The 27,723-nt window shown below is 39.2% G+C and overlaps 2 protein-coding genes across 2 annotated transcripts in view; both read right to left on the bottom strand.

Moving 5' to 3' along the window:
* Window positions 1–27,723, bottom strand: part of igsf9bb (immunoglobulin superfamily, member 9Bb) — a 147,015-nt gene that overhangs the window by 64,295 nt on the left and 54,997 nt on the right. The window contains exons 4-6 of the mRNA XM_085419952.1: window positions 23,513–23,664; window positions 20,793–20,910; window positions 9,482–9,623 (exon numbers count right to left, since the gene is read on the bottom strand). Of these exons, the coding sequence (XP_085276078.1) occupies window positions 9,482–9,623; window positions 20,793–20,910; window positions 23,513–23,664 (412 nt within the window). The remainder of the gene's footprint in view (window positions 1–9,481; window positions 9,624–20,792; window positions 20,911–23,512; window positions 23,665–27,723) is intronic.
* LOC146660199 (uncharacterized) lies at window positions 2,690–4,868 on the bottom strand. Its single transcript, XM_085419953.1, has 3 exons — window positions 4,139–4,868; window positions 3,677–3,993; window positions 2,690–3,468 (listed from the first exon to the last, which is right to left on the bottom strand). Exons 1-3 carry the CDS (start codon window positions 4,693–4,695, stop codon window positions 3,113–3,115), a joined length of 1,230 nt encoding a protein of 409 aa, XP_085276079.1. The 5' UTR covers window positions 4,696–4,868; the 3' UTR covers window positions 2,690–3,112.

Below are 27,723 nucleotides of genomic sequence, written 5' to 3'. Positions count from 1 at the left end.
GCATGTACTTCCCCATGCTTGTTACTTACTACCCTACAGCACAAAATAATTTAAGTGTGAGGTTGAGGGATTTATTGATGCCAGTACCACATCGTATATTTCAGACAAAAACTCTATAAACCATTCAGTTTGTAACTCTGTGCCAGAAGGGAAGAAGGGGATCACAGAGGTCCGGGTTCATGCTTAGCTTAGCGTCAGACACAGTGCTGCAGATTTCTCAGCTGCCCCTTCATCCAACCATAATCCTTTTTGTCATCCAAAAGGTGTTTGGAGGTTGTTTTTTTATTTTTCTCAATTTTCAGTTGTTTCGCTTCTATTAGACATTAAAGGTGGAAAAAAGAGGAGCGAGGAGAAAGAGAGAGTGGGAAAATACAGGATGTATCACAGTCCTGGGTTATTCTCACCCAGCATTTTGAGTTTCTTGTCTTTTGGTTCTTTGAGTCTTTTTTATTTATTAGGTTCTCTGTGTATTTTATATTTCTTTGCCCAGTATGATTATATCCTGTGTTTATTCTGTATTTCTAGTCTTGGTTTGCCTTTGTGATTCCTCCCCAGTCAGTCTTCATATGCATCTGTCTGTTCCCACAGTCCAGGGGTGTCCAACTCCAGGCCTCAAGGGCCGGTGTCCTGCAGGTTTTAGACGTGTCCTTGCTCCTTGATTTAAATGGCTAAATGACCTCCTCAACATGTCTTGAAGTTTTCCAGAGGCCTGGTAATGAACTAATCATTTGATTCAGGTGTGCTGACCCAGGAGGATTTCTAAAACCTGCAGGACACTGACCTTGATGCCTGGAGTTGGACACCCCTGTCCTACTCAGTCTGCGTTCTTCCTGTTTTGCTTTGATAGGCTGTGTCCCAATTCAGGGTCTGCACGCTTGAAGTACGCATTTTAAGTGCGATTACGTCACCGCCACGCGACGACGGCTGTCCCAATCCGAAGTGTACTTCAAATGCATACTCCAAATGCGCCGTCGATTTCCCCAAATATCAAGCGTGGTGCGGTGCACGCTTCATGGTCCCATATATCCCACAATTCATAGCGCGGCGGTGGGTGTGGATAATTTTGCCGCAAAATACGGCAGAAGGGAGCGGCCGAAGAGTGAACTGTCAAAGTACTGAATATGATGTCACTTATTTATGTGCGAATGTTTAATAATGAAGAACATTAAAACATTACTATTGGCCACATGTCGGCAAAGTTGTGTGACATTAGTGATGTTTGTACTTTCAGCGTTAACTTGGTTTTAAAGCCTATATATATATATCATAATAATCTGACAATACTATAATATTGGCCATATTATATTTGCATTACCACAGTGGGATGATTTTAGTCTCATGAACAACTACCGTAAATGTCGGGCTATAAGCCGCTACTTTTTGCACAAGCTTTGAACCCTGCGGCTTTTAGTCAGGTGCGGCTTTTCTATGGATTGTCCGTGATTTTTGTCATATCGTAAGACGATTTGTTTTGTGTGTTCCGCTGTTGTACGGCACTACGTTGCCTGGCGGAAGGATCGGGGTTCAAGAGTGGTATGTTAGTCACATGTCCGTCCGCCAGGCAACGTAGTGCCGTACGAAGTAGCGCGAAAAACAAACTTCAAAGTAGCGCTACGCATTCAGCGGGAGGCGTGGATGATGAGCGGCGATAAACTTGCAAGTTATGCCCAAAAAGCAAGTTATGCCCAACTCCACCGGTGGATTCTGACAGCGTGGAAAAGTGTGAAAACATCCACGATCACCAACGGATTTTGAAGGGCTGGACTGCTGCATGATGGAGAGGAGGACACCGCCACGGCCCTTCTGAGGGTGTTCGACTCTGACACTGACAATGAGGATTTCTTTGGTTTTGAAAGTGACAACGAAGGAGAGAAGAAGAGTGGATGACGAAGCCATCCTGAGCCTGTTTGTATCCGACACTGGAGAAGAGGACTTTGGTGGTTTTAGTGCGCAGGAAGAAGAGAAAGATGGTGGTGAATGACTGACTTTTCTTCTTGTTAAAGCTGTGTCACTGCACCTGAGCCTAAAAGGTAGTCCGAATCTATTTTTCTGGTGTGCTGTAGGCTACTGTTATGTACTACATGTGCAAATATGTACCCATAACTTGTTTTTCAAAATATTAATAAAAGTGATGTCTCCAAACAGCCATCTCTTTCCTGACAATTCCCTTTGTGCATATTCTCTTACATATGATAAGTCAACATTGAAACACCTGCGGCTTTTGGTCAGGTGCGGCTAATGTATGTACAAAACAGGATTTTCCCCTGATTTTAGCTTGTGCGGCTAATATTTAGGTGCGCTTTGTAGTCCGGGAAATACGGTAATTGTTATTTACTGACTAATCTTGAAATGACTGTTCAGCACAGAAATGAAGCCCAACAATCATGTTTTACGGTCCCGTGGTCTCAGCCTCAGATACTCAACTAATCAAAGTGATGTCATGACGAAAATGCATGACTAACAAAACATTTGTTTCTCCTTCATTTCTGTCAAACAAAGCTGTATGTAACGTTACTCGCGGTTAGTATCATGGTTGCTAGGCAACCTGAACAGCGCGACGAAGGCTAGACCGTCCCATTTCACAAGCCTCTCACTTCCGCACTTCTCGTACTTATAGTACACACCGTACGTAGTGCGCGTAGTGCGCGTACTTCAAGCGTGCAGACCCTGAATTGGGACCAGAGGTGGAAAGAGTACTCAAAATTTGTACTCAAGTACAAGTACTGTTACACTGGTTAAATTGTACTCAATTACAAGTAAAAGTACTGGTGTTAAAAAAATACTTGAGTAAAAGTACAAAGTACTGTTCTCAAAAACTACTCAGAGTATTAATTACTTTTTAACAGACTGATGTTTTATTCTGTTGTCAATAGCAGGCATTCAACTCGATTCACCAGTATAAATATTTATGTTCAAAGCACATTTTTCAGATGAACAAGGTATAGAAAGGTAACTTGTTTTGTAAATAAATGTAGATATAAAAGGAGGAATTTTGTTTGTTAAAACAATGACAAAAATGTTTCTGAACATGAGTAGAACCATTTAAACTTTTCCCCATACACTGAACAACAGGCAGGTAAGTGTCTTAAAGTCTTAGCATTTCTTTCACACTTTACTTTCTGAACCTTTTGTTCAGTTTCAGCAAGAGCTGGTTTTCTAAATTAACAGAGGCAATCCGACTTCGTTTGGCAGTGAAGAGTAGACCAGCACAGCTAAAAAGTCGTTCACACGCAGCAGAAGCAGGCAGAGCTGTGTTCAGTTTAAGAGAGAGGTTTTTGATGGCTGAGAAGGAGTGCAGCAGCTCCATGGTGTCTGTGGCACAAGCAAGATAACCATCAAGCTCAACTGCACTTTGCAGCCTTCTGGAGATTGGTCTGGAGAAGAATTCATCTTCATCAGATGACTCTCTTTGCTGATCCTCACTCTCATGCGCTGTCGTTTCAAGATGTTGTTTGATGTATGTCAAGGCTGTAATTGCAAGTAGATAACACAATTTTGTTATTTAAATTTCAGTGATTATTCCTGAACACAAATTTAAAATCGGCAAATTCTCAAAAAGGATTGTTTAGTATTCAGGACAGACCATCAATAACTTACAATGTATTAGGTGAAATACTCACTTAAGCATGTGTTCAAATGTAAAAATACACAAAAATGGGATCACATGAATCCTTACCAGCCTCTGTTACATCTGCTCTGTCAGTCCAGGAAGTCTTGAACTTGGGTAAGAGGACTGCAGCTGCAGCCAACTCTGGATCCTCCATCATCGCTCCAAAACGCTTTTGAAGGCCATTTTGCAGGGCTCTGATGAGTGGCACGCATGTCTTGCTTGATGTCTCCAGCCTGCTAAGTTTGGACAGTAGTTGTTGGATTACTGGCAGGAGCCATCCCATAAAGGAAGTGGACTCAGACTGAAGGATGTTTGAAGCTTTCACCAGTGGCTTCATGGTGGTACAGTACTCCCTTAGGAATGCAACTTCTGCAGGACTCAACCTGTAAGACACAACAACAAAACCCACCATGACTATAATAGGGATCTTCTGATTTAATATTAAGAGTCTGCTCACGTTTTTAACCATCCATTAAGGAAAATTCACAAAATTTGAAACCATATTGGTAGGTGTCCAATTTTACTCACATTTTCACCTTGAACTCCTCACAAATACTCCTGATGGCATCTTCCCCCTTCTCATCAATGATGCGTATTATCCTTTCAATGGCAAGGTAGGTTGAATTCCATCGTGTTGCATTGGGACGAATGATCTGTAGCTCACACTTGTCCTCTACCACTTCATTAGCCAAATGAGATCGGCCAGTTTTGTTCCAAATGGCCTGGCATTTTGCAAAGGTTGCACGGGAGAGCCTCTTGTAGGTTTCATTCATGCTCTCTGCTAGGGCAGCATCAGTTGTTGCCACAAGGTTTAGCAGGTGACATGCACATCGCTGATGAGGCGGAAGTTGATACTCCAAACCAGAGTCTTCATCAAGAATTGCACTTGCCTCATGGTAGTCCCTATGGTCAGTCAGGTCAATAATTTCTGGGTCTGCTTCATCTTCAGCTTCATCTGCATCATTTTGTGCCCCAAACATGTGGAAGGCCTTGACAAAGTTGGATCCACTATCAGTTGTGGTTCTTACAACTTTGCCTCTAATCTTGTATTGGCAATGGATATCATCAAGCGCACCAGCAAGCATGTCAAATGTGTGAGACCCTCTCAATCTTTTGCATGCTAGTGCTGCAGATCTTCTTTCCAGGGACGCTTCCTCTATCCAATGGCATGTGACTCCAAGGTAACTTTTCTGATGAGCTGACCAACAATCAGTAGTGGTAGCAACAAATTTGACTTTATCCAATGCTGCAACCAAAGTCATCTCCATGTGATCAGCAGCTTCACGGATTCTGGCACGGACAGTGGGTCTGGAGATGACTTTGGCTTGAGGTTGTAATGTGGTAACCAATTCTTTGAAAGATGGCTGTTCTACCACTGCAAATGGCTGTAGACCCTCACATATGAAATTGATGACAAGCTTGTCAACAGTTGCTTGTGGAACATGTTTGTTTGCAGCTCTCAACATCAGGTCTGGTAACTTGGCTTGTGTATTTGCTGAGAGCTTGTTTGGTGTGGCTGTGGTCTTTCGCTGTCGAGATGTTGATGCCACAGTGATATTGTACTGCTCAGTCTTCGATGGATGTTTCCTCTGTAGAGATAAATATTATCATACGTCAGGTTCATACATTACTTCATAACATCACTGTGATTAACACTAAAAGAAAACACATTTTTAAAACATTATTCAACTAGACTTGAGCTAATCTTTGATTGTTGAGCATAGTATAAAAGAGTGGTGAATTGGTCAAATTTTGCAGATATATTGCTGTATTTATTCACAAGTGTAAACCAATTTTGAACGATCATTGCAAAAAACATGAATTTCTGTATACATTCTAAGTTCTGTAATATGTATACTATCTGTAAAAAGAGTATCGACCAATGTATCAGTATCTAAATTTTTAACTCCTTTTTATCAGTATCACCCTAAAGTTTTCAGTATTAGTCAGGTCCTAAAAATACTAAGAGAGCAAAATATGTGTATCTAGCAAATCTAATTTAAGAAAAGGGATCACATACACAAAAATGCTGCCCATACAGCTAACAAATAAAACCAATCCACATTATGTTCTTTAAAAAAAGATATCATATTGGGAAACATATAACCCTACTGATTAAGAGCCATGTCACTATGATAGACCTATATCAGGCCAATGATCCTGATCAACTGATCCATCAATCGGGCTCTGGTACATGTCAGCTGAGAGCTGGAAGATTAATTTGAGATGCAGCTCAGCACTGTGTTCAAGTTTGTTTGTTTTTTTGTTTGTTTGTTTTTTTAAATAGGCCAGCTGATTGTAGGCCTGTGAGTTTTAAATGACTACAAGTTTAATTTATTGTAATGACGGTGGTTATCCAAATAATAAGCTAAAACATTCCTACGAATTGTAGCTCAATTATGCATGCACACACGCACATTAGCTAGCTCCGTCTTATTTTAATATCAGGCTAACCAATGGCGGTGACAATATCTTAGCCAAACTAGTAACCTTAACACACATGAAAAATAAGAAAGCAATATCATACACGTATAGTTGTAAAACCTCTTACCTCAATGTGTTTTTTTAGATTAGATGCTGAAGTCTTGTAAGCTGAAATGACTGTAGAGGTCAAACAAAGTTTGCACTGCATCTGGACGCTGTCTCCTTTTCTTCCTCTGTACACGAAAAATTCCTCCAGGTATAGCCACGGGCACGCGTCCTCCGTCTTTTCTACGTCGTTTTCATGGTTGACAGTGTTGTCCTCTGTCTCCATTTTGGCTTCTTTGTCTCCAAATCTTTCGTCTATAAAGTAGTTTATACACCATTTAGCACCTCCAGACACCTGTGCCTGCTGCTGCAGCGGAGTTTATTCTTTGCTTACGTCTTAAATTGGCGCGGTTGCGATTGCACGGCCTTATTGGCTGCAAAAATGCAGACGAAAGGTTTGAATATTAATTCAAATTGTGGGCGTACTCAGTAGTGACTTTTGATTTTATAAGTAGCGAAGTAGATTACATGGTGTAAGTTGTACTCAAGTATGAGTAAAATTACACACTTGAAAAATTACTCGTAAAAGTACAAGTACCCAAAAAATGTACTTAATTACAGTAACGTGAGTATTTGTAATTCGTTACTTCCACCCCTGATTGGGACACAGCCATAGTCTCTCATCGGTGTGTGTTCTGTTTTGCTCTTCCCCGTTTCGTCAGTGTAATTAGTGCCAGCCGTGTTTCCTCTTGTATTTGGTGTCTGCGTCTTCCTATGCTCGTCGTCGTAATCTCCCTCACACTGTGTTCTGTTCATAGTTTGTTCCTAGGTTTTACAGTTCAGTTCTGTATTAACTTGTTCCAGCAATAATGCTGAGGTTTTTTGTGTTTAAATCTTTGTCTGTGGGACTGTGTTTGGGTCCAATCCTGCCTTCCACACAGAGTACATGACAGGATGGGACAGGAAAGAAACCAACAAGGTAAATTTAAATGTCATTCTGCTTTTGGTTATCCAACTTCTGGGCTATCTAGTACGCATAAAGCTTTTAAAGTAAAACTTGATATTGCATTTGTAAAAGCTCTTGTGTCCAAATTAAAAATGGAAACAAACATTTTTTGCATGTCTTATCATTTGATTCCAGAATACTTTGGTACACAGAGTTTATTCTAGTCAACTCAGTGACTGTAAGATATCATCACGCAAAACTGTGGCTAAACAAAACAGGCCCAAATCAACAATCTCCACCACCATGCTTACAGATAGTACCGATGTGCTGTGTGTAGTTTTCTTCTTGGCATTGTGTATTATGGCTGAACATCATTACTTTGGTCCTGCCTGTCAAAAGGAAATTGTTGCAGAAGTCTTATGGTTTGTACAGATTTGCAATACTCTTTTTTTTTTTTTTTTTTAACCTGCAATGCTGTTTGTGACAAACACCATTAGAGAACACACCATCAGCTGCACTTGTCAATTTTTTTATTTCTATTTCTAACAAGGATTTCTATGTAAATAAGAGTTTTTGCATTCATATTAGTTCAAATGTCTATTTTCTCTTATTCTGATTGCAAAGACTTGCAGAGAAAAGCTAAAAACCCATATTCTGACTGAATAAGGTTAGGGTACTATCTTCAAAGTGTTAAATAACTTTTCAACAGCAAATGAGGAGACTTGTTTTAGTCTTAACCTATAATTCCTCTGAAAAATAAGGAAGGCTCCACACTACGTCAGAAAAACTGAAAAATGTGATCAGGCTTTTAATGGTAATAGTACTGCCTTTACCTCTTCTTCAAAAACAGTGCACTAAAGCAGTTTTGATGTAATGTGATGCAAGTGGGAATGTGAATTATAAACCTGACTTAACTTCAAGCAACTAAAATGAACCTTTGGCCACAGATACGTCTGTCTGTATACTCATGTAAGTTTTCTCATATACTTTTTTTCCTTTAACCTCCTAAGACCCGAACTCTTCCACGGCATGCAATTTTAATTTCTCTTTGATATTTGGGCATATTGGGGCCCGATGAATGTAAAAACAAAGAATTAGCAGATTTTTTTTTACCTTATTTTTGTTTTTATGAAAAATCAGAGCCACATATGAGGATATTCGTTAAAATTTTTGATAGAACAGTAGCAGTATAATGTCCTCGTAAGTGGATATCAGGCCCTTGTAGAGCAAAATTTAGTATTTTGGTCTAAATAACCCAAAATGTGATGTCCACATATGTGGACGCCAGGTCCTAGGAGGTTAATGATCTGTACACGTAGTTATAGAAATAAATAAAAATATTTGCATGAGTCATGGGTGTCTTAAAACTAAAGCTGTTGGACATAAAATACAAACTTTTCTGAATTTCTCAACAACGAATTTTTATGGTGTGAGAAGGCAGTTACAAAAATAAGTGCTGGAGCAGTATTATCTATCTATCTATAATCTAATGCACAACAGGAAGTGACAATACTGTTAGAAAACAGCAGCGAGTTCAAAAGTTTAACGATGTGAAAGACAAGCGCTCAGCCTTCTCACAAGCTAAAATGCTGCTGGATTGTAAAACTTACTTCGTCATTGAAGCCTTGTTTAATTACAGGCACAAGGCACACTCGCCTCTGAGTAAATCTCTTAATAAATAATCAGTTTCATCAATTATTGAAGAATTCTGCTGCTATGTTATGAAAGCTGTCATGTACAAGCGTGACATGAGAAAACACTAGCCTGTTGTTTTGGTAGTTATTCATTATTTATCCACTGAGCATAGAGTAAGGGGTTTTAGTTCTGCAATGCAAAGGTATCAAATATTTTCATGTCTAATGCCTAAAACCTTAAGTCTCCTAATCTTAAAGGGTTATCTTTGAGAAGAGCGTAGTCAAAAAGTCACGTTAAATTCTGCTCAAAGATGCGGACGTGTTTAGCTGCTCAGTTAAAAAAAGGAGGTATTTCCTCTCTAACTTTCATGCTAGCTTTTGACCATCTATTACTTCTACCTTTTCATCTAACTTAGACAACTCCATACACAACTCTTGATGGCTGGTAGATGCACCTATGGCATGAATGTGAAAGTTCTGGATTCACAAGTTTTTCAGAAAACTTGACCTCTGACCTTGACTGTTAGCTCAAGGTCACTAAGTTTTAAACTCATCTGAGATTATATGCACCTATGTTATGAATTTCAAAATTCTACATGGCCTACGATTTATTGTATTCACAAACTCGGCTACCCATGCTGCCCGCCTGCCCGGCAAGGTGACACAACGTTGGCCTTTTACGACTGAGAGGTGACAATGAGTCTGTTGCAAGTCAATTTAAGAAGTTGTTGTGCTGAATATCACCACAACAACAACACAGCACAGACTGTACAAGTAGGTGAGTGATAGAGCAAACAGTAATGAACCCGATCATAACTTTACTTCTTGAAGAAGACGTTGTCCTCTTCCCAGAACCATGTGTAGGTTAGGTTGCGAGGGTAGGCCTCTGCCTGGCAGGTGAAGAAGGCGTCCTGTGAGATGTTCACTGTAATGTTCTCCGGTGGTGATATAATAAACGGAGGGCCTGGTGGGGAAACACACAGAATCAGTTAAACAAACACAAGGCTAAATATTTTCATTGGCAGCTCTAATAAACACTTATCATGTATGATATTTTGCTTGACAGGACATCTGTTTTTCTAGAATGAAAAGGCAACTCTGCTCTCAAAGCTAAATTCTGATCATTCTGGTCACAGAAATCAGTCTAACCTTTAGAAGGTCCAAATGTGACTGGTCACTTTCAAAACACTGATGATGCAGCCAGCTGCTGACGGGTTCAGTTCAGAGAATCTTAAAAAAGCCAACTGGACCTTTTAGGTTAGTGTAGCTGTTTCATCTTTCACCCGAGAGGCTTCTTCAGTCCTTCAAACAAATCATAGGGAGTCCCGGGTATTTAACCCCTAGTGTGGGTTGTTCTCTTTGGAGTTACTCCTGAGGTTCACTGACCCACTGAACATGTAAGATGAGCCAGTGGTGGGTCATTACCATCACCAGGGCTAAAGGGTGAAGCGACTGTAGGACCTTGCCCTACCCCATCATGTGACCTTTTGAGGTCACATGAGGCAAGGTAGGAATTAGGATTTAAGCGCCTGGGAAGGGATGTCAAGACTGCACTGGCAACCATGGACCTGCTCGATGGATGAGCAATTCAGTCAACATTTGGGAATCTCTTTGCTCGCCCTAGAACTCATTTTTTGTTTTTCTCTCACCCTCCCATAATTCTTGGTTTTCCACAGTTTGAAAATTTTAAATCCACAGATCAACTGCAGTTGCAGTTTCGCTATCTATTTCCCTACTTTCATAAACCTCCAGAGTTTGTCTGACAGCACCATTCCCAGTTCCCCATTACACTTGCGTATCGTTAATCTTTTTTGTTCTGTGAATAAATCTTTTGAACCTCTTAACTGTGGTCTGAGTCTGCTCCCTGGTTCTGGTAAATGCAAAAATATGACAATTTGTTGTCTTGATTCTTGCTTAATTATCCAGGTAGGTAAATCCCAAAAGGTTGATTCTGTTCATTCTGGACGTTCTCAGTGGGAGAAACGTTTCAGTGGGTTTTCATCAGTGGTTGTTGATCAATGGTCGTGACAATTTATATATTAATGATCAAGGAACTGACCTCACAGCCCTTTGTTCATTCAGTGGGTTGGTTTCAGTCATTATGCAATTGTAGTGTTTATAAAGTTGGGGAAACCTGCAGTCAGCTGAGACTGAAGAAGTCACTTGGATAAGTGATGATTTCTTCGCTTTCCACGCTAGGTCCAGATAGAAAGAATCAACCTTTTGGGATGACACGTTGTTACTTTTTGCAAAGTTAAATTAGACGATTTTGCTATTAAGAGTTACTTCTGTTGTGTGCATATGGCTGTATTTGGCTCATGACTGCGTGCAGTTTGATATTGAAAACATAAAAACTGGAGAATTCTAAGGGAAGTTTTGAAGCACTTCCATCCCAGTCCTGATACACGCATTTAGACATGTTTTCTACAGACTGAGTAACTTTTTGTTGTTGGATATAGAAAAGTTTCTTTCTCCTTAAGGAGTGTACAGTTGGTCTTGTCTTTGTTAAATATACCTCTAATGTGTAAGCCTTTTTTTAAGGTTCAAAGAAAAACGGTCTGGGAAGCACGGTTTGGGTTGTTAGTTCATCAGAAATACTTTCTCACTGTGGCTGGACAAACTGTCCTCTTCTGAATTCTCACACCAGACAGTGGGAGAAACATTCATGCGACTTAATGAATTAGGCAGGTTCAATTTGTGACCAAAAACAGTTCACCTTGTTCTGCTCCTCGTGAAAATTAATTGGTGTGGCAGCAGCCGCAATGCATTTTCAAGGAAGCTACCAGTAAAATGCTGAAATTAATACAAACTAATTATGTGTCAACTCAAATCTGTTCCCAGCTGACTTTTTAATGTCACGAGACCCTCATCAAGGACATTTCACATCTGAAAATTCCATTCCTGTCCACTGAATTGTGAGTTGTCATGCCGAAATGTAGAAATAGGCATTTATGTAATGATGATTTAACATGTGCATCAGACACATTAAAGACTTAAGGATTGACCAAGGCTGCAGTTACAGTTTTTTAACTGGCACTTAAAACCACAAAGCATGAATCATATATCATATGTCTACAGAACAAATATTGATTATGTAGGAATTAGTTGGCATGCGCTGGTTTGGGGTCACATTGGGACATTTCTGGCCGTAGACTCTAATGCATGGATTAACACCACCACCTCTACTCTGAATTCTTAATGTCACTGCAGACCTCAGAGCCATGTCACATACTTATTTTGCACTCAGTGAAGGATTATGAAAATTTATTGAGTGATCCATGCTGTGCCAAATGGATCCTCGTTGCAAGCATGGATGTAGTCACACTGCGATTTGCAATCATTTCCTCCCTCTGACCATAACCAGATCTATAATCACACTGTTTTATCTGCAAATACAGTATTTACTGCTTTCTGCTAGATAGTAGTAGTAGTGGTGTGGAGTAGGTAGTAGGATTTGTTATTTATTATTATGAGTCCTTAAAAATGTGACAATATTACTCAAAACAAGATGTGATGTAAATGTAAAAAGTCTGGGGTCATTTAATGTAGAAGACCTCATTTAAATATGTCGACTTTGTCTGAAGTGACAAAAAGCTGAAGGCAACTGAATTGAATGCTGAAGAGAATTTTCTCTTTAAATAACTACATAGAGACAAAGAATTTACTAAAGGTTAATGGAGTAATGAAAGAAACTTGCCAGCAGTCCCACGTGAGCACCTTTATTTGCTGATGAGCCACAATACACAGGGCTAATTATGTTTTTTATTCATGCAAAACAAAACAGCTAATTGACATAGTTTCCCAATGAACTGGAAATCTGTCACAAAGAATCAGAATAATGGAGTTTATTTTGTGTTTATGAGGGATTGTAAAACCTGCAGTAAAACTACTTCTTCATTATTGTAGTTATTATTATATACCTATATACCTTACAACATGAAACGCCTCAAGGCGACTGTTCATGTGATTTGACATTATAAAAATGAAACTGAATTAAATTATTTATTTTCTCTAGAAAAGAGAAGCTGACACATGAACCGACCTGTAGTTTGGCAGAATTACTTTACACATCATTATTCTTAGTAAAACATGTATTTTATTTCAGCTGAAAAATTATTCATGTATTATTTGTTCACTTCACATGCACTGTAAGGACTCTTTCAACCATTTCTATTGGATCTGTAAGCTTCAGCAGTATGAGCTATTGCTTGCTGGAAAATACAATTTATTGTTTATATGTAACTTTACGTTTAGTAACACATTCATAGTATAATGCAGCATAATGCAATCATAATAATAGTATATTAATTTCATTTGATAGGTGCGCTTTATATTGCAAAGAGTACAGACAGTGGCTGACAGAGCTGAAGAAACAGAACAGTACCTTGCCAGCAAATTAACCCTTCTCTTTGAAATCCCTGTAATATGAAAACCCTAAAATCAACCTACTAATATTACACAGACCATCAAATACAGACAAAGGAGACCCCACCCCACCCCAGCATCTACACTATAACAGCTGCTTTGGAATAACCTTTGACTTTCTCCTAATGATGCACGTATACACACACACTTATGAATGAATTTCCACTTTGTTCATAACTTGGCTTCATACAAGGATGGACTTTAAAGAATATCACCAACATGCGCACACACACGCAAACACACAGACACACTCAGAGCCAGTGTCGCAACTTAAAACTGCTAGTCTCATATGTTAGTTCTGATCTGTAGCCCACAGCCTGATCCTTTAACAGGCACAGCATTTCCATCTGCCAGGCCCTTAGCAGGACAACCACGATTAGGCCTGTGCTGGCTCACTGTGTTGTTGGTGTTTGAGTGGGGGTGTGTGAGTGAGTGTCTGTTTGTGTGGGTGCCAACACGCCCTATTTGGAACCAGCTGAGTGCTGGAGATTTGTTGGCACAGGAGTCTTTTAGCTGATCTGCTGCTCAGTGGCTTTCCAGGAGGGCTTCTATTAATCCATCTCTACCATAAATTATACAGGATGGGTCAGACAATCACTCGGCCCGTGTTTTGGTGCTTAGTCACAAAGAGAAACGTGATCTCTGTGAACATTGTGCCTGCCTGTTTTGTGATAAATAAAAACTACTAACAACCACCATATGAGGTGAGAAAACCCATTTCATCCAACAGATTTGATGAACGCATGAGGTCAGTAAAAAATATTAAAAACAAGATAACATAATGTTGTCTGTTAGCCACTCATTTCCATCTGTAAAGTCACACTCAGAGGAGTTAATCTGAACAATTACAGAAGTCAGGGTCCTTTTCTGATGTTTTAGAAACCACAAACATACCTTCATCAGTTAGCATATAATTGTTACTATTTCATACCATAAAATTTATTCAGGAACAAAAAATTCTATAATGTAAAACACATATATTCAGTTGTTCAGTTAGTCATAAGGGGTCATCATAGCAGATAGTTCTGCATATTTGATTTTGCAAACTTTTTATGCAGAGTCTGCCAATTCAGAAACTAAGAATTCTATAAAGTTTAGAAAAGTCATTATAGTTGTTCATTAAATGAACTTGAATGTCTATACAACCTTTCATGAGAAATACACAACAATTGTTGCAACGTAACATAGTGCACTTGATAAAAAAAGTCTAACAGTAACCAAGATCTAGTTTCTCATAGGGGCCCATGAGAAACTTATCAGTAATATCCTGTTCACTGTTCAATATTTGTGCTTTTTCTTTGTCCTTTTCTTTGTTCAGATAATTTGTTACACAAAACCATCTGGGATCTTCGGGTCCAAAGTAGGACTGTCACAAGAACGCTGTATTGGTGAGAGCTGTGTCAATAATGCACAAATCATAATATCATAGTAACTGTGAAATAATTCTATTTGTATGTTTTGTACAGTTATGTTTACAGATCTCTGACCACACCTGGTCACTTATATGTTGATCTATAAGTCAAAAAAAGAAAAATAAACACCTTAAAGAAAGATTTGCATAAAGGTAGTAACACTCAGAATAAGTATGATGTTTTTTAACATTTTGGGGACCAGGTACATTAGCCTCTGACATCAGAAGTAGGAAATTAGAGTTCATCCACTCATTCATGCCTTTAGTGCCTTTAAGATGATTTGGGTCATCTATTCAATTCAATTCAATTCAATTTTATTTATATAGCGCCAAATCACAACAAAAGTCGCCTCCAGGCGCTTCATAGATACAGAGAAAAACCCAACAATCATATGACCCCTATGAGCAAGCACTTTGGCGACAGTGGGAAGGAAAAACTCCCTTTTAACAGGAAGAAACCTCCGGCAGAACCAGGGGCGGTCATCTGCCACGACCGGTTGGGGTGAGATCTGGCTTCATAGATAAATAATGATGCGTATCATCAGCATAACAATGAAAACATATGCAGTGATTTCTGTTAATATTGCCTAAGGGTAGTATAATGTAAAAAGTATTGGTCCAACTATAGAACCCTGTGGAACTCCACGACTGAGTTTAGTATATGAAGAAGACACTTACATGCACAAATTTGAATCTTATCAGGTAGATACAATTCAAGCCACTGCAGCACAATTCATTTAATATCAACAGTGTGTTCTCTATAGTAAAATATTGGGATCAATGACACTGAACATTCAGAGCACAGAGATGACTTCACCGTCAGAGGCTATAAGGGAACTAAGAGGTTCCCTTATGATTTGAATTCCGATTTGAATTCCAGTCTTATCAAATCTATGCTATCCCTATCCAGCAGTTTCAAATATACTTTAGTGTTTTTTGGTCCCTGGAATACATTTTACTACAGTCGCTGGGGTCTCTAGTGGGGGAAAAATCAACTGGAAAGGTAAACGAGTTGTTGGTGTAGTAGGGCCTATGCCATCAACAGGTTACTCACAAGCCAAGTATACTGGCTCATATATAGGCTGTTAATGATATAGGTTTAGCTATGTGGGAAGTGAACTAGAACAGCATGAAGCCAAGGCCTCCAGTAATATTATGAAGAATCCTGGAGTAGTTCAACATGCACAATAAGCAAATATGCAGGACTACCTCCATTTCTTTCCAACATATGGCTAAAAGTAGAAACATCATTTTTCAGAGTGATGCTGGAAAGCTAGTTTATGCATTTATTACTTTGAGACTGAACTAGTATAATTTCGTATTGTTCTAAAGGATCCCTGAAAACTCTTCAACTGACCCAGAATTCTGCAGCAAGAGAACCAATTGGGACATTGTAACTTCTGTTTAGTTGCTTCTTGTTAAATCCAGAATTGGATTTAAAATGCATACAAAATCTTCAATAATCAGTCATATCGTCACATCATCATAGTGCCTTATTATCCTAACAGAATACTTTGGCTTACTTGTTGTTCCCAGAGTTTTTAAAAGTAGAATGGGAAGCAAAGCCTTCAGCATGAGGTCGCTCTACTGCAGAACCAGCTCCCAATTTGGATTAGAGAGGCACGCTCTCTCTACTTTTAAGATTAGGCTTAAAACCTTCCTTTTTGATAAAGCATATAGTTAGGGCTGGATCAGGTGACTCTGAATCCTCCTTTAGTTACTCTGCAATAGGTCTAGGCTGTTGGGGGCTTCCCATGTTGCAATAAGCATTTCTTCTTCACTCATTTTCTTCACTCCCTGTGTGTGTATACACCTCTATTGCATTTAATAATTGTTCAACTCTGGTTCTCTCACCTATAGTTTGACTTTTGTCCCCTAGCCTCTCTTCTCCTTCCCCCTCACCACCGTGGATGGCTGCCCCCTACTGAGCCTGTCTGGGATTTTTTTCCTTGCGACTATCGCCAAATACTTTGTTGGTGTGTCTTTCTTATATTGTGGGTTGTGAATATAAATTGAAGTGAATTGAATTAATCTGTTGAAAAGTCAATGAAAATTGTTCAATTAGAGATCAAGTTTCAATTTCCTCAGTTCAGTAGTGGTCAGATCATGTCCATTCAACTGTTGGGATGTGATCTTTAACTTATATGACCTGGGATGCTGTGGTTAGAGTGTTATTATTTTTCCTCTTTGGTCAGACAAATCACCTCTGAAGTTGCTGCAAAGTCACACATTTAAAGGATATTTACTTTTCATTTCCAGAAGAAAAATACCAGCGACATTGAGAAGTGACGTGTGTATGATGGAAGACATCAGAGACAATTACTGATTCCTTTGGTTTATATTTGATGATTTTGTGGTGGAGCCTGGACTGAGACAGACGAATTGCTTTAGATACAGAAGTTGACATTTAATTTAGAGCATGAGTCAAAAAAAAGCATCCACTCATTCTTATTTCTTTATCTTAGCTCACATGCTCCTGATGTACCATGTACTTGTAAGACGTCCCTGAACTAATTTAAGCATTGTCTTTCTAGTCTCACTCCTAAACACACTGCTGCATCATACACTATTTAAATTCTGCTCAGCCTGGTGTGTTCATATGAAAGTGATAGCATGCTTGAGGGAGCAGCCAGCTGCTATCAAAAAGGTTGTGACTGTTTTACACCAGGCAGAAGACCGATTTAGATGAACACATTTTAAATTAGGGCAAACTTTTACATTATTAGCAATGCTAGCAGCATGTCTCAGTGAATAGAAAAATGTCTGCTAATCCTGCAGCATGATACTGCTCAATTATCTCGGCAAAATGCAAATTTAGATGTCACTGTTTGACCTTAACATCAAAATACCTAAAACAGCTGTGAACTTTTAGGGCATGGGCGCGGGCCCTTGGTTGGGTTGGGTGGGAGGTCTGTGGTGTCTGTTACATAAACATTCACAACTGATACTTTCAGTCCTGTGGGTTGGAGAGAAGTCGTCTGTGGATGTATGTATGCTATAGTTCATGTTTGTGTTATGTCAGTGAGTTTGCACAAAAAGGTGGGCAGAAGACACGCTTTCCAAGTGCTCAGTATATATCAACAGTTGAGTATCAGGCGTATCATTACTCATGTTCTGCTTGCGTATTCAAGTTTCCAGCCATGGCTTTAAAAACCTACTTCGTCTAAATATTAAAGCCATATTGCAATGCAGGGATGCAGTTCTATTGGCCTATTGACCTTTGTAGCTAGCTACTAAAGCTAATTAGCTGAAAAAGTAGCAGACAGGACTGCATTAAGATCATATATGATTCTGTGATTGAAATAACTAACTGGGATCAGAAACACTGCCAGAAATCATTGTATGTGTTCTCGGTTTGGTGTGCCATCCATGAATATAGGGTTAAAGGTCTTTCGTGAAAAGAAGACCTTATATGTGAACATGATCCAGAAACTTGAACTTCAGAAACCAAACTCGATTAAAAATGGACTTAGGCAAAGTGAAAAACAGTTCTCTCGTCAGACAAATTGAAATGTAGAGTTTTTGTTGGAGAACATGCATGCCAAATGTCCTGAATAAAAGAGGAGAGGGACCATCCAGCTTGTTATCAGGGCTCAGTTCAAACGCCATGCATCGAGTACATGAAGAAACATGTGCATAAGTGAATTGAGCAACTTCCATAACTGCAAAGGCACCATCAATGCTGAAAAGTTTAGACAGGTTTTAGAGCAATATATACGCCCATCCAGATTACAGCTTTTCTGGGAGACCTCCTATATTTCTGCAAGACAATGCAAAACTATACTTCATCTATTACAGGAGCATGGATTTGTAGTGGAAGAGCCAGGGTACAAACTGACCTCCCCGTAGTCCGGACGTCTCACCAATTGAACGGTTTTTGTGCATCGTGAAATGAAAAATATGACAAAGATGACCCAGGAGTGTTGAGGAGTTAGAATCCTCTATCACGCAAGAATGGGGCAACATTCCTTTCCCAAAAGTCCAACAACTCGCCTCAGTTTCCAGATGTTTAGAGACCAGTGAAAACAAGAGGGGATGTGCCACAGTGATCTGATATGTTTTCACGTCAGCAAACTGAGTTATGATATTATAATATTTGCATATTATCTGGTAACATGCTATTTACTTATGTGATTATTTCTGAAGCAACGTGTTAAACATAGTGAACCTAGAAATTCTCATCTTTCTTTAGTTGCTGCTCTCTCCAGTAGAATCTACACACATTGAAATGTATCAATATTCAAACACTGACGTGATCACAAACTCACAGTTAAAACACCAGCCTCTATAAAGTAATATCACTTTATCTTTAAAACCAGACAGAGAATTAAATTCAATAATAGATCTGTCTGCCCCAAAGTCATATTTTTAAATTCTCAACGTAATGTATTTGTGCTGTGCCTCTGCATCTATGAGAGCAGAGCAGTTTTCTCCAGCAAAGCAGCCATAGACTGACCATCATTAAACCATGTGCTGCATTTCAAAGGCAGTAAAGGGAGCTGACGTGATTGGCCATTATGGGAGCCCATCCAAACTCCACCTGCTGATACCACATTTACCCCCACATACCCACAGAAATGGATTGATCCTGCTTCCCTGATGGAATGGTGCTATTTTTAGCAAAAGAAGTATATGTACCATAGTTTTCTGCGCGATGTGATGATCTACTAATATGCAGTGACAGGAGAAAACAACCCAGAATGACAATGAAATTGTGAAAGGATCAACATGGCAAGTATGTGTCATAAACAGCACTGAAAAGCAAAGCATGCAAGTGTTTAATATACCCAAATAGACACTCACTGTTAGCTCAGAAGGTATGCTGTTATCTGTCTGCTGCTGTGGGGGATGGTTTTGCATAGAAAATGGTGCAGAGGTTTAGGCTCTGAGATGATGTCATTTGGTGCTATATCGCAGTACAGAAACAAGACAATCCTAAGTGTTAAAAGCAACTAATCAATCAAAGTCTTTTGGACTGAAAGTGTCTCACAGTGTGACACTGATGTTTTCTCTCAAAAAAAAAAAGGAAAAATCACAAATCACAATCTTGCAGGAGCATATTCCCCACGTCTGATACTGCCTAATAAATCCTGTTCTGACACTTCTCAGTGAACTTTTAAAATATGCTAGAGCTAACAGATGTTTGTCAGTGTGAAGTTGCAAGTTTTACTTCAATCTGGCTCTAAATTTATTGAAAAATGATTCATCACCAATGGCAAGTCCATCCTAACAATTTGGCTGAAAAGATACATTTGTGTAATAATTCTACAAACATCCTTATCATTTGTATTCTGATGGTGTGCTCGCTTTTGTCTTCCCAATACTGTAGGCACAGCTGATCCAATTTCCAGTGTTTTAGAGCTTCATGACCTGCTCTCTTGAGTCTAGTCAGGTTTGGTCTATGCTGAGAAAACTCATCGTTGTTTAGAATGTCCTGATATGTCACTTAGCTCTGAATCCATATTTCCCTACTGTGCTAGTTAGTCTTGAACTTGAAACTTGAATTAGCAGATGGACGAGCCACAAATCTACCTAAGTATAATCTAAATGTTGCTTTCTGGGGAGGACACGGCTCAAGCAAATCTGACCTTTTATGTAAATTGGTTACCACTGACACTAATCTACTTCAATGTTATACTGATGACTTTTACTTTTGGCTGCTCCCTTATTCCCAAAGAGTCGCTTCAGCAGGAAGCTCTGCGTGTGTGATTTGGATGATTTTCACACCACATAATAATAATAATAATGGATACTTTATTGATCCCCATGGGGAAATTACTTGTTTTTCTCTGCATTTGACCCATTCACTCAGTGAAGCAGTGGGCAGCCCACTAAGCAGGCGCCCGGGGAGCAGTGTGTAGGGACGGTACCTTGCTCAGGGGTACCTCAGGGTAGCCGTTAAGTGGATTCGAACCGCCGACCTTCCGATCATGGGGCGACCACTTTACCTACTGAGCTATCCCTGCCCCTGCCCTTCCTAACGCAACCCTAAATGGGATTTGGGTTTTCTTTAAAGACTAAATCAGGGATCTTTTTAGACAAATGTGTAAACCACTACACTATGGAGCCACAATGTTTCTAATATTTCCACATCCTAAAATGTTACCAAGTTTAACAATTATGACTGACTTTCATTTTGGTGTGAGATGTTTGGACTCGTCTATTTAAAAACATTCCCTGTAAAACTGTAAAATACAAAAAAAACATCTACTTTTCATAACTCCTAATGAAATCACCAAGGGAAGGACCACAGGACAGAATGAAGATGCAATATTGGAAATCCTTAAAATTCCTTACCTTGTACTAGCAGCCGTGTGGTGTGAATAGCCTCTCCCTGGGGGCTGAAGGCTCGACACATGTAGGCCCCCCGATCTTCCCGGGTGATGGATAGCACCGTCAAACTCCCATCGGACACCTGAGCGCACACACAAACATGTAACTTTAAACGTCAGTACTGAATAAAACCCAGAAGACAAATAGTTTTGTTGTAATGAGCCCCCTCCCTGAGCCTGGTTCTGCTGGAGGTTTCTTCCTGTTAAAAGGGAGTTTTTCCTTCCCACTGTCGCCAAAGTGCTTGCTCATAGGGGGTCATATGATTGTTGGGTTTTTCTCTGAAAGTACTATTGTAGGGTCTACCTTACAATATAAAGCGCCTTTAGGTGACTGTTGATGTCATTTGGTGCTATATCGCAGTACAGAAACAAGACAATCCTAAGTGTTAAAAGCAACTAATCAATCAAAGTCTTTGAATTTGGTTGTGAAAGTGCCAAGGAGTTAGACCCATTCGAGATCAAAAAGTAGCTTCCTTTGATTTTGACTCGGTCTGCTAGGTTTAAGTCCTTCGAGCAGTATGCTGTGTTATGCAGTGTGGCTGTTAAACATTTCCCTTTACAGCCAAACCTCTTATAGAAGCAAGTCTTGCTAATTGGCAACCATTTACAAATGCCTCCAAGCACTTACTTGAGCAGTTAATTTGAACTTCTATCTAAATTAACTTTAACTTCAGCGGTCACCAAGAACAAAAATAGAATCATGGGTTAATCCAAAAAATGAAACACTCTCTGAAAAAAATGATTTTTCCAGGTGAAAAGTCTTTTCTGAATGAGACCTGGCCAGAGGGCAGCAAGTTGTTTGTTATAACAAAAAATGCCTGCAATCAACATCATCTGCCAGGTAGTATGTCTACTTGCAGACCAATCCCTGTTATTTATTGCATGTTTGTTATTCCCATATCCCTGTATGATTCCTGTAATATCCAGGTTCCTGACCACATACAGCTTCATTTTATGTGCTTCCTTAGTTAGACATCTGAGGACCCACATGAAGACAGAAAATATCAGTGTGAAAGTTTTTTATTTGGGGCAGACACTCAATGACCTTAGCAATAACAGAACACCAAATAAAAGGGTCAGTAAATCAGACGCAATAACTGCAGAACCCATTTTTGGAAAATGACTTTATTTTTTCCAGATCGTCGCTGTCTTGCATAAAACCTACTGAATCGCTGACTTGAGTTGAGAGCATATCCTAATTTTTGGCACCCCTCCACCTGCTGGAAATCTAGGCAACCGCAACCATCCCTGGGAGTTTCATCTAACAGCCCATTTCCACAGTGGAAACCCAAACAACACCACATTACCACTTATTTTGTTAAATTAAAGCACTGCTCACCATCCAGATCTGTCTTCAGAGATTTTTCTCCTAAATCAGATCAGAGTGCAGCCACTCATATCAAAACCAAATTGTTATTCAGATTAAAATCTCTCCCACATCTTTGTGTTAGCACATGCTCATGGTTTACGGTTGTTATCAGTCTATAACAGCCCAAAGTATCGTGACTAACTTGGGAGAAAGCTGCTGCCTGAGAGAGGGACAAATTTATATGTATAACTCTCCTGTGAACAAAGCTCAGTCACCTAAATAATTGATCTAAACTGAGGGAGTCATTCCCGTTCTTCTTGCAGGATTCATTACTGTACAGCAACAAAACGATCACAAAAGGCTTCTTTTTAAATGAAAATAAAAGTTCTGTTACATTATGTGTGAATGGAATAATGGTTACTGAGAAAAACTCCCAGTGCTGGAACACACAGTGAATCTTATAATCTCTGATTGTTGAAAGTAGTAAGGAAACAAGGAGTCAAGCTGAGGAGTTGTCTGTTAATTGAATGTTGCCATTTCAAACGTAGATCTCTCAATCTAAAGACTGCGAACGCATTTATTCAACCTGAGAAGTTAAGTCACAACAGCCTGACCCGAGATGCTGTTACAGCTCAAAACATCTTTTAAGTGACCAATGTGAGACGTTCAAGGCAGCAACAGACTTTCACCAGAGAGGTTTTAAATGTTATTCCTCTCCAGCAGATCTGCAAGCCAGCACTAAGCTCCCTGCCATCCAACCTTTCTGATCATCTTTGCTTGTTGGGAAGCTTTTATTGCAGGCTAATGAGATGCCATCAACTTGAGTGACACTAGCTTCTCTTCTCACCATCTCTCAGCCAGTGTGCTCCATGCCCCCCTACACACAAACACTCACAGTGAAGAAAACATGTGGGAGAAAACCATAACGTCTGCAATATTCACTAGACTTCTGAATTCTACTCTGATGATTAAGACTACAAGACTAGACATCTGTGGAAGTATCCCTTGGCATTTTTTCCTTGTTTATATATGATGCTAAGAAAACTGAGCTAAGTGAAAGACCCCACTCACTCAAAACTGGTAGAGACCAAATGTGGAGCTACAAAAACATTCAATATCAGATTGTACTAAAACTTGAAACTAAAAGATGGTGTAGCCCCGTATCAGCTACTGGTGTAAAGAAGCAACAGTTTGCTAACAAGTAAACTTTTACATATTTAACTGTCGAGTCGGCACCTTGCTGGTAGACTTTGCATGATGAGGCCAGATGCTTCGTACAAACACAGTGGTCTCAGTGCCTGCAACTGTTAGTCTAAACATAGCATGACTATAGTAACATATTTAATAAACAGCTGATACGAATATAAAGTATTTACCTTATACTTGGCACTGCTGACCATGAGACTACCTTCCCGCAACCAGCTGACTGAGGGTTTGGGATTCCCAAAGGCTATACAGGTCAAAGTGATGCTCCCCCCCTCCTTGGCCTCCACGTACTGAGGTGGTGTATCTGTGAAAGTTGGGGGGGCTGAAGAGACAGAGCAGAGGTTGGAAAGGAAATATGAACAATAAAATTAATAAAGGTAGGAAACATACACAATAAAACAAAGAAAAACCTGCATAGCTGCTATTTTCTCTAGCTGCTACCTTCTTTTACAGAATGAATAGAAATAATCCATTGTGATGTAATAAAAGTCATATAAAATCAGTGGCTACCAGTGAACGTGGTGGTGAAAAGTCAGAAATCAAGACAGGGGAAAGTACTTTTTCATGGAACTGTTTAAAAACAATTTAAGAATTTCTAAGTTGTTGTTGGACAAAGATTGCCTGAGTAAATACAAAATGCAGATTTATTTCCATGTATTAAGGGAAAAAAAATATGTAAATCTACCTGGTCTTATGTGAAAAAGTAATTGCACTAGCCACACACAGCCCTGATTACTGACAGATCTGTCGAATCACTTAAATACAAAGTGAAATAGGCTCTAAAGAGACTCAAGAACAAATGAGAAACAAAGTCGTTGACAGCACTGGGACACTAGCATGGAGATGCTTTGGAATGATCCTAAACAGGGTATTTTGTATTTATTTGGGTAATCTTCTTTAAGTTTTACAAATAAATAAATAAACTGCAACAAAGCTGACATTTTGTCATTACACAGTTAACTGAATTCAGAGATATAAACATACAGTTTTTAAAGCATAATATTTTTACAGTTAGAAATCCATTACTGCAGATTAAAGCGGGCAGACGGCAAAATAACTGTTCGTCTTTTCGGTCACTTTTTCCATATTTCTGTCTCCTTCAGCTTTTACAGTTTTACGGCTTCTGAACTTTTATAAGGATCCTTTAAAATCCTAATGCATTTGACCCTAATGACAAATATGAATTATATTTTTTGCTTTTTAAGTCCCAACTGAGTGCTTACCACAGCAAAAACAAGAACTGGGGAATGAACAGGAAGAGAAAAGAAACAACTAAAGACCTGCTGTACAAAGATCAGTACACATCAGAATTCTGCATTGTTAGCTGTCAGACTAAGGATTAGGGTTAGTTAAGTTGGGAAAAAATGTGATACTGTATTTCAGAGAAATCTGTTTACATTTAGTGGCGTTCTGATCTCTAAACCTCTGTTTTATCTCAGAATGCAGACCTCTTTACTTTTTGCAGACTTGAAGCAGACTGGGAGCAGCTTGACAATAGGAAGTTTTCTCCCAGATCTCCTAATACCTTATCATTAGGAGATGAATACATTTACAAAAAAACATCTAAATGTTAAAACTAGAAATGTCTCATTAGCAAACACATTTAGAGTCTCAAAACCCAATTAATGAAGTCCACAGAACTTACTGTAGAAGTCAGCAAATGAACTTGGACAAATTGGGACAAGGCTTGTGTATAAAAGTGTTCCTAGGAGAACAGTGACCCCGATAACTGTCAAAGACATTTGAAGGCACCAAACTTCTTGGATGTCTGATCAAACTGTGTATCCAAACTTGCCCTGAATGATGGCTCTAACAGAGCTTCAGAAGTCCTCCCAGGAGGATAAACATTTGAGAAGCACACCATAAATCCTGCCTTCAGGGCAAACGAAAACCAGGTTTGGCTTTAAGAAAAGTCTGATTGTCAATGAGGGGCCCACCCAAAGCCCAGGCCAAACCTTACACAACACGTATACTTGCTGTTGAGACTCGAATATAGCTTTTCACAGGTACTTACTGAGGATCGACCAAGACTTAAAAACAGAGAAGCTGTAATTGCTGTCATAGTTTCTAAATCTTATTTGGTAGACATACCAAGAAAGATAACACGCTCACACACTCATAAGAGTGCTATAAATGCATGAACAGTTTAAAAGTATTAATGCTTTCAGTTAAAAAGTGAGATGCAGATTTGACAGTTTCTGCAGTAACAATGATTTATTAAATTAAGTAAGTGTAGTGACAGTTGATAAATTAATATTTTAACACAGCTAAGCCATCTGAGCAAGATAAACTCTTAAAAAAAACCCTTCCTTTCAGAGTTTTGATAAGTGTGATTTTTGTTTTTTAAGAATTAAACATCAGTGTGCCTGACATGGTGCATTTGGTTAATACCATTTTTTAAAATCCTCTTTAGCTCCGTTGCTGGCTAGAATATAAGGAGGGATGATCATACAAGACAACTGGCACCATACTCCAACAGAAATACAGTTAAGCTGTGTTACAACTGCCCTGCCCCCACTGAACTCATGCCAATTACAGTCTATCCGAGTGCACATGTCAATATCGCTGTCAATGATTCAATGCAGATTTTGTTTGAGCATAATTCCTTTTTTGATATTCTCAATCTAATCACCTTAGGACTCAAGCTGATCTGCTTACATGTGTAATCTCTAGCATGTTATTCCATCTGCAGCTATGAGCCAGGCCATAGTGCTAATTCCACGTCTCACATTTTACCATGCCACACAGCTAAGACCGATTTTACAGTTATGGAAACGCAGACTTCCGACCTCATTATATAGCTGTATTTCCTTGTAACTAGTTGTCTTACTACTGGTTAAAATAAAGGGTGGATAAGACCAACTGTACTGCTATGGAAGACTGCTGGATACTGCAGCTGGCACTCAAAGTTGCTACCTAAGCTAGGTACACATGAATCTCATTGCCAGTGCTGTTATTTGCTCAACCTGTCAGTCGCTTTAATTTGGGCTTTACTTGTGTGTATGAAAATACAGTAATATACACTAGTACGTGAAAATAATATCACTTAAGGCAGCGGTCCCCAACAAATTCAGAAACATGTATTCAGATTGTTATTTAAAAATCATTTTTAGTTTTAAGCAATTTTTTTTGACACATTTCTAAAATATTTGTGTGTTCTTAGTTGTGTTTTTTGTTTGAGCAGTGGAGAAACAGAGCATTTACCCCATTACAACTTTTTCTGTTATTTCTGCAGGGGTGCTTTAGAGCATTAGTAAGAGGGAGGTAGTCACAGGTTAACCATGCTCTGCAATGCAGTCCAGCAGGATGCTGTTCAAATATCATTGTGGAGCGAAACAGGATGAAAGTCAACAAACTGTTTTTGTAAACAAATCCTACGACTGACAAGCAGTGAAATTTAAAGGCTGTAAGTTGCAAATCAATTTCAATATGCAATATAAATGGCACAGCAGTGTAATAAACTGTTTTACCTCTTCTTCCACCACTAACAATAACTAATTACTATAATAACTAATTGGTATACTGACTACAGTAGCTATCTATGAGTCAATTTTTAATGCTGCATTTTGTCTGAGTGGTTAGGACACTCCACTGGCCAGTAATCATGTGTGCATCTGCTTTTTGACAGGGAGGAGGAACAGTGACCCCTTCATTCTGTTTTCCTCAAGGACCTTAAGAAGTGCTGAAAAGCTTGTGCGAGGGTGCAAACTGGCACACAGACGAGAAAGGAAAAGACATGTCAAAACTAAGGAGGGACAAACAGGCAGAGATAAAGAAGAGCAAAAAAATAAGAAAGACTCCATTAGACAAAAAAATAGAGATACTGGGTCTGGCATGTAGCATGCACTGCAAAGTGCTGCTGCAGAATGGTGTGCTTTTTCAAGATGGAGGCATTGAAGACCAACCCTATAACATTTGAACCTTTTTTTATTTTATTTTTTTGGTATCACCTTATCTGCATTTGGGCTTCACCATGACTGAAAGGACCAAAGAGTGCAGGACTTTAAATCTTCTAATTGGAAAAAAGCCTTAATACAAGCAAGGTAATGTTTTTCCCTGCTAGGTAACCTAGAATTTCACTTAATCATTCAAGCAGAAACTTGCATACTTATTAAACTGATTTTACCAACACTTCCCATCTTGCAGCTCATGTCTCATGTCTCCACTCATACACTCTTTCAGGAATGCCGATCTCAAGTGACAGAAGTTCACAGGAATGAAGGAGGCAATTTTACGGAACTTGTCTTTTTGCATCTCACCAGAAATCTAGAAACAGCACTTCTGTCTTAATGTGCCAGTCCTGCTGGCACTGAAGGCCACAGTGTGAAAACCAAAAACTACAGATGTTTGGCAGTGAGAGGTTGAGTGCAAACAGAAGAAC

This window comes from Rhamphochromis longiceps, linkage group LG10 (assembly GCF_057381845.1).
Source record: "Rhamphochromis longiceps isolate RC_006_pf linkage group LG10, R_longiceps_female_GT1.1, whole genome shotgun sequence".
Lineage (NCBI taxonomy): Eukaryota > Metazoa > Chordata > Actinopteri > Cichliformes > Cichlidae > Rhamphochromis > Rhamphochromis longiceps.
Note: the sequence above shows the minus strand (reverse complement) of the source record. Positions and strands in the feature narration are given on the sequence as shown.

Bases quoted from the DNA above. Each gene is read 5' to 3' on its own strand.
- LOC146660199 (XM_085419953.1), bottom strand. From the start codon at position 4,695: ATGCTTGCTGGTGCGCTTGATGATATCCATTGCCAATACAAGATTAGA. The intron at 3,994-4,138 runs GTGAGTAAAATT...TGTGTCTTACAG, and splicing joins GAGGAGTTCAAGGTGAAAAT to GTTGAGTCCTGCAGAAGTTG. The intron at 3,469-3,676 runs GTAAGGATTCAT...TTGCAATTACAG, and splicing joins AGCAGATGTAACAGAGGCTG to CCTTGACATACATCAAACAA.